The sequence below is a fragment of the Penaeus vannamei genome, unplaced genomic scaffold (genome assembly GCF_042767895.1).
Source record: "Penaeus vannamei isolate JL-2024 unplaced genomic scaffold, ASM4276789v1 unanchor3642, whole genome shotgun sequence".
Classification (NCBI taxonomy): Eukaryota; Metazoa; Arthropoda; class Malacostraca; order Decapoda; family Penaeidae; genus Penaeus; species Penaeus vannamei.
In genome coordinates, this window is record NW_027216623.1 from 1 (window position 1) to 10,204 (window position 10,204).

The window sequence follows — 10,204 nt, forward strand, 5'->3', positions numbered from 1 at the left end:
CCATTTGATTATTTCATACATAAATAGCAACAAAGACATTAATTCGATTTTCCTTTTACAGCAAACATCCACAACCAAAGAATGCTGAAATTCTCCCCCCAAAGGAATCTTTTGATATGGCATCTAACAACACAGTGTTAATGTGGACCTTTCCCATTGTTAGTCACCTTACCTGAAGATAACTCTGGGGGCTATTAGTATAGTAATACATAAGTCATCTTGCTTAAAGTTGTTCCTCAGTGTTTCTGGTGGCCAGACACAGACAAAGTTTTGATTGTCAGACGAAAAAAAACATTTCATCAATAGGAGCCACAATTCCTGGTCAAGATTAATCATGACCCAAAGTGGATAATCACCTGGGCTCTCCACCTCCAGTGGGTGCTTTCTTCCACTCATCTCACAGCACGAATGATGGTAACTCTGCTGTTCATCAGGATTTTCCTCTAGGACAGCTACTTGGGTGTCCTTTGAGGTCAACTCCATAGGTTTACTTAGAATTAGTTTCACGGGCTGCCTTCCGCTGCCTGGGAGACTGACGTGGACTCTTCTCTGCAACACAGATTGGACACAAATGAGTAAATGTACATTGGATATACAAATATGCAAAATAAAAAATATCATTTCATCCCACGTGCAAGGAGAATGCCTTTGTATTTCATCACAACTTTCACCTGCACAAAAAACATCAAACTCACTGATCTCACTGAGGAGTTCCTTGGGTAGCCAGTCATAGTCAACACTGTTGCTCTTCTTGGTACCCATTTCAACGGTGTGCCTCTTGCCACCTCGCCTGCGACCGAATGAGGAGAGAAAGTGATGGCCAGCCACAAGCAGCAGTACAGCAAAGGCAAGCATGAAGATGTATAGGAAGAAGGTTTCTCCATCCATTCCCTCATCGACCTCAACAATGTTCACAGTCTGGTTGAACACTGGATCAACAAACACATTGCCATCCTGATTTGTAAAGAAAAAAAAGTAAAGAAACTTATTGAGTTAAAATAGTTTCAAAGGCTACAGAGCCTTTTTGCTACATTAAAAGTTTTTTGAGAAAGTACAACTGATAAAACAAGTGAGAAAAGGATGTATTCTCTTGTAATTAATCAATGTAGCAAAAAACAATATTCCATACTATATATTACTGCTTCCAACAATCACAAACTTTACATCATAATTTCAAACATCTGCTATCCAAACAACATTAATCCGATAAGGGTTATATCATCCATGGGAAAAGCCATATCAAACTCACAGCATCATGGTAAGCAAGGTTGACAGTTAAGCCAAGGGGACGACCAGCAAAGGCTTCAGCAGGGTAGAAGGAGTACATAACTGTGGCCTCCTGACGTGGTTTAACAGCACGGTTGTAGGGGATGGCGGTAAAGTTCTGGATGTAAAAGTTGAAGTCCATAGGGTAACGGAAGGAGGCATCAATGGCATCCAAGATGAAGTCTTTGTCCCCATTGTTTGTGAAGCCCACCAGGAACTCTACAAGCTTACCAGCTGGCAGGTCTGTAAAAACAAGAATATTAGCCTATTTAATGACAGCTGGAAGGGGAAGTAAAATGGGGAAGGATGGGAAGGAAGGAGAAAAATCATAAAGAAGAAAAGACAAGAAACCATGTGATGAGGAAAACATGAAAAAAAAATCGGGAGAAACAGACAGGAGAACTGGGAAGTGAAGATCAGAAAAATACTATAATACCTCACTATATACAATAGAAATTTTGAAACCTAGAGGAGCTACAGCCCTCATTGCTGTCCACACAGCCCTCCTTCAGGTATATTGAAACCATATACTTTCACACTGACCTGAGCCAGTGCCCACAGGCTTGGTGAAGTAGATGATGGTGTCAGCATCTGGGGATCCCTTGGCAGTCATTTCTTCTTCCTCCTCTTCCTCTTCCGTTCCATCAACTTGTTCTACTTCCGATTCTGTCCCATCATCAACATTAACCTCTTCATCATCAATGATGTCATCCTCTTCTCCATCAACCTCATCCTCCTGTGCATAGGCTACACTGCGGCCTGAAAAAGAAATGGAGAATGTGTTCATTTTCCTGCAATTGTTTTCCTATAGGTTGATCTTTTGTTAAGCCCTGCATAAAATTTACTGTATTACCTTGAATTATCTCGTCCTAATGTAAGCACTTGTAATAAACCTGGTTATGCTGATAAAAGGTAGGTCCCATTCTTGCTTTAATTAATCTTAAAAACCAAAACTTTTACCCTATATCTGCAACAACTATATTACCAATGTAAAATCATCTTAGCATTCATCTAACAATCAATCCCATATGCAGTGTACTTTATGCTAAATGAATGTCGGAACAAATCATACAGCAAAAATTTAGCTGCATACATTAGATGCAAACTGAGCTGTCAATTGCATACATTAACTGTATAATAGTGACAAAATTAGGTGGATGCACACTTGACTATTTCCTCTTCTCTGAGTTCCCATTGGTACTGAGCACAGTCAATCAACCCACACTAATTCCTCCACCCTAACCCTTTGTAAAAAAAACATACATCAATACTGCCAACTTCCACAATTAGAGGGGAGGGGATAATTGCTTAGTGTTTGAGAATTCTCCCCAACAAGGATCTGAACGGACCTAACTCAATTTATTAGGATGGACAGGATGGAAAATAAGGCTCAGAATGATGTTACCAAACACAGAAAGAAAGAGATGGACACGGCAATCTCATGGAGAGTAAGTCATAAACATAGGTACAGCTGCAGTGGCATCATATGTACAGCTAACAACAAAAGCGATATTGCCTCACCAGACTGGCTTGGAGAGATCTTGCTCTTCTTGCCCAGAAAGGAGACCCACATTCAAACAACCTGGACATTGTTAGGAATGGGGGGAGAGCAAGGGGATATCTATATTCGCTAGGCAAAGCAAGGAGTGAGCACAGTCCCATCCTATCAAGGATATCGACTGCAACCCCCCCCCCCCCTCTTTCTCTACCTCACTAATATTTGTGGGTGTGAATAATGTATCTTCTCAAATAGCACCTCTTGAGCTACCAAACATTAGGGAAAGGCTTTGGTCACAGAACTTCGAGGGTGATGGGGTGTAAAACTATCAATTAAGTATCAATTCCCTCGTTTTCCTTTTATTTCATTTAGGTGCTTCCTACGAATCACAAAGCAAGGTTTGGTTGGCAATAGCTTGATGCTTAAGAAGAAGAGTCGTCGGTACGGTCACAAAATTCGTTATCCGATCCTGCTTACTTTAGTTTTTAGCTAGGTCAATAATTTTTTTTACACAAAGTGTATGGGTATGTGATGCTTGTATACAAGAAATTTGATTAAAAAAGCTAGATAAATTTTTGCGGAAAAAAAATAAAGAAGAAAAAAACGAGCGAGATGATAGAATTAGAAAATTACGTGATGGTTTCCTTATAGTGAATAGTACTGCAGTTTCCCTCTGACCAGAGTTAGTCAACAAATAGGAGTACCAAATGTAGCATCTATGTAAATCTATCAGAAACGACAATGTTTCAGTTACCTTGCAAAAAGTGCCTTTTTCTTTTTTTATCAGAAAATCCCCATTATTTTTTTTCAGTAAAAAATAATATTTGGTGGAAATAATGACTTTGCTACAGTTAGTAGATACGAACTGGACGATCATTTTGCAACAAGAATTATTAAAATCACGTAATTACATACAAAGTTAACCTTACTATCATGTGTGAAAATATGATTTTGAGAAAATGGCAGTTTTTGTCATTAATCGTCATTACATCATAAAGGTCACACCAATGATTACCAAAGGTGAATATCTACTTAGACAATACCTTGGCCTTTAATATGAGTCCTGTGGTAGAGGGTCAGGCCTTGTTCAGGTCATCTTTATGTCAAGGTTAGGTCTAGGTCTAGGTCTAGGTCTAGGACTAGGGCTTGGTCTAGGTCTAGGTCTGGGTCTAGGTCTAGGTCTAGGTCTAGGTCTAGGGCTAGGACTAGGTCAGGTCAGGACAGGTTATGTTAGGTTAGGTTAGGTTAGGTTAGGTTAGGTTAGGATAGGTTAGGCTAGGTTAGGATAGGTTAGGTTAGGTTAGGTTAGGGAGTGTTCTCTGAAAAGTATACTTTCAGATGTCAAGGCTCCTAGCCCCTCCGTCATTTACATATAGTACATTATAAATCGTATATTATGCATTTCTGATAGATAAATGACATATTGTTAGGTTTTCAACAGGTTGAAAATAAAACGTGTACTCCCGAAAACTTTATCAATCGCACTGTTCTCCCGTCCTTGCTGCTGCTGTCTGACTGCTGAACGCAGCCTAAACTATCGTACAGCAGTATCATACCAAAGAAATTCGCAAAAACAGCCGAAAAAACGCTGAAAATACAAGAAAAACAAAGCATGAAGCAAAACGGGGTGTGGCAGCACGAGGGCATTTAAATACCCCAGACCTTTAAACCACGGGAAGGAGTGTTACGAATCTGGCAACCGGCTCCTTGGATGCGTCACATGGTTATGTATCCACACACACTGAAGAAATCGTAATTTGTGAACCGTACTGACGACTCTTCCCCTTAACCCCTCTCGCATTCATATACTTATAGAAAGTAAGTAAATTTATCATTTCAGTTTAAAGTTTGAGATACAAATTGAAAGTGCATCATCAGTCAACCTAATTTATATTGTTTCTGAAACTGTTGTTGAAATAAATGATATAAAATGAAATGCACTTAATTTTGTGCAGCAGTGCATAAATATAATGGTGGGGTATATAGGATGTGGGTGCTGCGAACTTAAAACAATTAACATATAATTTAATGTCAAATTATTAGGTGACACTTTTTAGACCTTGGCAGATTGGGCACTTCCCAGCGAAGCCCTTACCTGGCTCACGCTTACTCACTCACCCTGCAAAGGGCCGAGTCTAGCTTTACTCTACCCAAGGCTAAGGGAATGTTCCCTCAGCTTTGACTACCTATTCTTACGCCTTTATTTGTCGTTTCAGCAGCGGGTGTCCAACACTGTCGGTGTTCCTCCTCCAAACTATTCAATAAAAGTTCATTACTTTCGATATCTCCTGTTCAATACGTCTTTCACATTCTTTTTGTTATTTATGGAAATGAAAATTTTTCAAATATTTAGAAAATATAATTGGGCGTGAAATATTGTCATGAGTTATTCTATTTTCCAAAAAACATATCAAAAGTTTATCATCTACATAGCAGATCAAGGTGATACAAGATGGAGGGAGAGAGAGAGAGAGCAGCTGCTTAGGATAATTCAGAGCCACATAATATACACCTCTGGTATAATGCAAACAAAGGATATTTCCGTCTGCCCATTATTGATAAAAATAGTCGGTTCCAACAATGTTTAATTTTTTTTAATACGGAAAATATGATAAGGAATGAAATTAAAACGATGTGATAAGATTTCATGATAATTTGAAATACAAGATAACTCAATTCTTAAGGCAGGTCTCCAATATATAATCAAATTAAAAACTAAACAGGAATAACAGCAATCCTGTGCTCTCTCCATATATGGTAGAAACACCCACAATCCACAAATTAGATTGACTGAAGAATCTAAGAGAACAGTCAGAATCGTTCACGATAACATCTTCAGACCCAAAGATAAAATTGAGGACGATTCTGAAACTATTGTTTCACTTTCTTTCAATACATCTAGTTTGTGCATTGTGGGTTTTTCTACCATACTATCAATACAGCAGCGTTTTTCCACTCTATAAGATGGCGGTGTCCATTTTCCTCTATCTACGCACGTCGCAGTCTTCAACCTCTACCATATTAACTGTATCTCACCACTCATAGACAAAGTTGCTCATCTTATTTACATTGTGAAGGCAAATAGTGTAGGAAATAGAAGGTAGAAAAGGTTGGGTTTGGGGTTTTTTAGGTTTGCATGATCCCCTAGTTTTGGTGCTGTCTCTAGATGGTGCATCACTCTCGGCAACAAATACTCCATAAATATATTGTTTATGGTAGAGGTTACGGAGACAGACACGCGTAGATAGAGAGAAATGGACACCGTCATGTTATAGAGCGGAAAAAATAGAGTGGGATGGAACATAGTATAAGTTGCGCCAGACTTGTATTTACCGTTAAATGGAAAAAAACGGCGGCGCTATACGCCGCGCAGAGACAAATTCGAAATCAACCTTCTGCGGCAGAGTCATTTGTTTATGTCTGCATTTTCTATAAACTCATTTTATACGTGTCTAGTTTTCTGTATTTCCATTTTCTATACCCACGTTTCCCCTAATTGTCATTTTTTCTTTGCACTACTTTAAACCGACATGGAAACATTACCGTTTACTAATATTTTAATCCATTATTTAATCCTATTTCTACTAACATTTCGTCTTTCTTTTATGCTTATACATTTTAAGTAGGTAATTGTTGAAGACCGCGACGCACCCTCGCATAGACTAAATCGAAAAAAAATGATGTTTTTCTGCAGGAAATCCTATGATTTCATCGATTTTCGGCGTTGTTTCTTCTGCAAATGAATCTTTCAGATCAAGTACCATTTCTCCATTGACAGTCTTGATTTAATAGTCCTGTTAGCAGGGGAGGGCATATCAGGGAAGTTATTGGGTAAAACCGGCATAGATAAGAAAATAATGATAAAAAATGCATAAAACTAGCACAGAAAATGCTTAAAATCAGCCAGTGAAACTCTATGGAAATTACCGCTATCTTTGAAATTCTATGGACAGACGCGAAATAAATAAAAAACTCTACGGGAACCCAACCCACATTTCGGCAAAAAAAAAATCTATGGGAATTCACACTTTCCCAAACCCCCCAAAAACGTATTGACCAAAAAACCCAAACCCAAACCCTAATATATCAATATAAATTGCCGTGACTAGGCGTGCCCTTCAGGCACTGCCCGAGGGGAGGGTTGATGGGGGGCAAGCCCCCCAACACCCCCCAGGACACATTCTCTCCACCACGGTATGTACGGCAAGATAGAGCTGCATTCACACCGTAAAATAATAAACCAAATACCTTTATATGTGGAAACGTGAAACTTTCGTTTCTTTGTACTGTTGGGATTGCTTCGATTTTAATCACCTTTTTCGTCCTTTGGAGCTCTTGATGGGCTCAGATATAAAACTGGGATGGTTACTGAAGTCGAATTATTCTTCAATGCCACTGTAAAGGTCTTAAAAAAGAACCCAGAATCAACACAACACTGGAAACGCAACATTTTTTCACCGGCTTTCAATCTCGAAATGAGCGGGTTGGTGAGCTGTCAACCTGTGGCTGGCACAAGAAAATGTGAAACACTCGATGCGCAGGATTCGATATGAGGGTATAGATAAATATAAAAATATGCAATTGAAGTATAATAACATTACTAAAAGACTTTAAAGGTATAAATGCATACCAGCAGACACAGATAATTAGCCAAATATCGTTTTTACAAGCGCGTAATGATACACGGACTAGTTCGCGAACGCAAAAAATGCGTTCGTGGGTCAGTGTCGTGTTTTTCCTAGCAAGGTAAACAAGCTCATCGACTTTGAATTTGAAAGGCGGCCGCCCGTTATATTTTCGTCATTTAGCGGTGACTATAAGGCCGGTGCATCTTAAACTATACGCTATCCCCTTCTATTTTTCCCGCCCTATAAGATGGTGGTGTCCATTTTCCTCTATCTACGTGCGTCGCGGTCTTCAAACCCCTACCTTTAAGTATTGTTCTTTATAATGTATATATTTTATGATTTATAATTTCGTTATCAAACAGATTCATTGTTAACAATGTAACGACGTTACTGCCTCTTTACCATAATTGCCTCCCCTGTCGGAAAAAAAAATGTTCATTACTTGAACACTTTCCGGTAAGCTCTTGACGTGTAAGGACTTAGCAAGTTTTTTGTGCGGTGTGACATGTGGTAAGTTAAATATATGTTTCAATGTTTGTTTTATATTTATAGGTATTTTAAAGACAATTGAAAAAATAGTGTATCTTTTATCATAGTTGATAAATAGTGTTATTCAAACATTTTTTACGGTAGGTACTGACAATTTGTGGAGGAATATGCCGGTCGCATGCCCTCATATTGGTAGCCCTTAAATGCCCCAAATGCAACGACATTCATGTAGATACGACAACCCCCCCAAAATGATAATAGAAAAGTTAGATGCAATTTCACTTCGCCGGGTGCTTTGCCAAGCACATATTAAAAATGTATCCGGCGAAGAATAAAAGATTTCATTAGTTCCTCTGACGCCACATCTTGTCTGTAGAGTGACGGTATGAGTTGTATATTGTTTAATAATTTTTAAAATAAATTGACATCGTGCGAATAAGCGGTGGGGTGGGAATTATTTTGATATTTTGTGTTCATTATTTTGGTTAGCATGATAACATTTTATATTTGTGAAAAATGTGTATCAGATATCGGGGTTTCTATGCATTGTGAGTTGCGCTTGTTTACTCGAGCGGTGTTTCATTAGGTGTCCGTCGGACAAAGTTTGGCTCTTTTTTGTATTATACGGCCTTTCTATTGTTGCCATGACATAAATTTAGGCTCGTCTTTCATATAATTACAATTTTTATAGATGTTTAAGTGGTATTTATTTTATATAGAAATTTACAGGTAGCTATTGACATCGTGCATCCCCAGGGGAGGGCATGAAGTTTATCAGGGAAATTATAGGAGAAAACATGAGCATATAAATCGGTAACAGCAGATGCTGATGATTAGCCAAATACCATTTTGACAAGCGCATAGTAACACATGAACTACTTTGGATATCACAGTACTGAGTTATGCAGTCAGGGTTGTGTTATTCGTGACAAGGTACACGAGATGAGCGACAGAATCTGAGGGGTGATATGCATGGTACATATTCTTCGTTTAGTGCCAATTATGAAGCCACTGCGGCTTAAAATGTGTTGCAACCTATTTCATTTCTTCCGCTCTATAAGATGGTAGTGTCCATTTCTCCCTATCTATGCGCATTGCTTTAAGTAATTTGTACCATAACTTTCTTATGCTCTATAAGATGGTAGTGTCCATTTCTCTGTGCATCATTCTCACTTACCCCCATCCCACTAAATTTCAACTATCTTGCTGTGCATATTATGGTAAAGACAATGTTTGGTGGGGGGGTGTTGCAGCCAGTTACAGCAACTTTGATTGTTGAATAAATTTTGTGATGGGCAGTAGGGGACAGTCTCTGGCATGTGCATCCTCACTATAAATAATTACCTTGGTTACAAGGGAACAGTGAAAAGAATTATTTTTGCAGTATGACTGTAGAGAGGGTACAGCCTATTCTGGATATTTAGTTATCCACCAGGACAAGAATTAAGCCCAGTCACTAACACCCAAAGAAAAACTTTTTTTTTCTAATCTGTGCTCATAATGGATTGTGATAATTTTGGTATCATTGGATTCCTCTCACTGTCTAGCTTCCAAATATACAAAAAATATATTGTGCAGGAACCCCCCAGCCCCCCCCCATTCTTGACCCTGGTTCTGTGAAAATTATTCACATTTATTTCCAATTTTCCCTAGTACCTCTCATGACCCCTGCTCAGAATGTGGGGATTGCATTGCAGACAGCAGGAGCAATCCAACAATACTGAAATCATCGCAATCTATTATGCAGACAAATTATTACCAAAAAGTTTCCTTACAAACAGCTGTGAAGCTAATTACAGTAAATAAAGTTTGATGCATGATAAATACTTATTCCAATGCCAAAACTAATGTAAATTCCATAGAGTAAAACTGCCTCTTCAGACTCGTAACACACACAGATCTTAAAGAAAATTTTAACTGCTTCCAACCTGTACATAAAAATTAAGAACAAATTTACCAACTACACTACAAATGCACACAGGAACAGCATGGATGTTGTGTGAACCATTTAGCAAAATCTGACATCTAATTGAAGAATTGTACATGCATTATCTGAGAATATCTGACAAGGAAAAATATTGAATATTCAGATTCATCATTAAGGTGAACTTTCAATTAGGTTCAGATTTCCGGACAGCAAATTTTCATCAATAACGGACCATCAAAAAAGGTTCATATGCACTTATCTAATGATAATTTATAACTTCAAGAGAAATACATGCATAGATTTTGTAAAAATACGGTTTCAAAACCAAATAAGCCCTTCTTCCGGCAAGTGAAAGTTATTTTGAATTTGTCTAATCAAATTCGAGCAATACAATCG

General features: G+C 38.3%; 1 protein-coding gene across 1 annotated transcript; it reads right to left on the reverse strand.

The window, feature by feature from the left end:
- Positions 1-149: 149 nt before the first annotated feature.
- On the reverse strand, positions 150-2,996 carry LOC138861258 (translocon-associated protein subunit alpha-like). The gene is made up of 4 exons (XM_070120198.1): positions 1,810-2,996; positions 1,250-1,509; positions 696-954; positions 150-549 (listed from the first exon to the last, which is right to left on the reverse strand). The coding sequence occupies exons 1-4, from the start codon at positions 2,051-2,053 to the stop codon at positions 488-490; spliced, it is 825 nt and encodes a 274-aa protein (XP_069976299.1). The 5' UTR covers positions 2,054-2,996; the 3' UTR covers positions 150-487.
- Between the last annotated feature and the right edge of the window lie 7,208 nt (positions 2,997-10,204).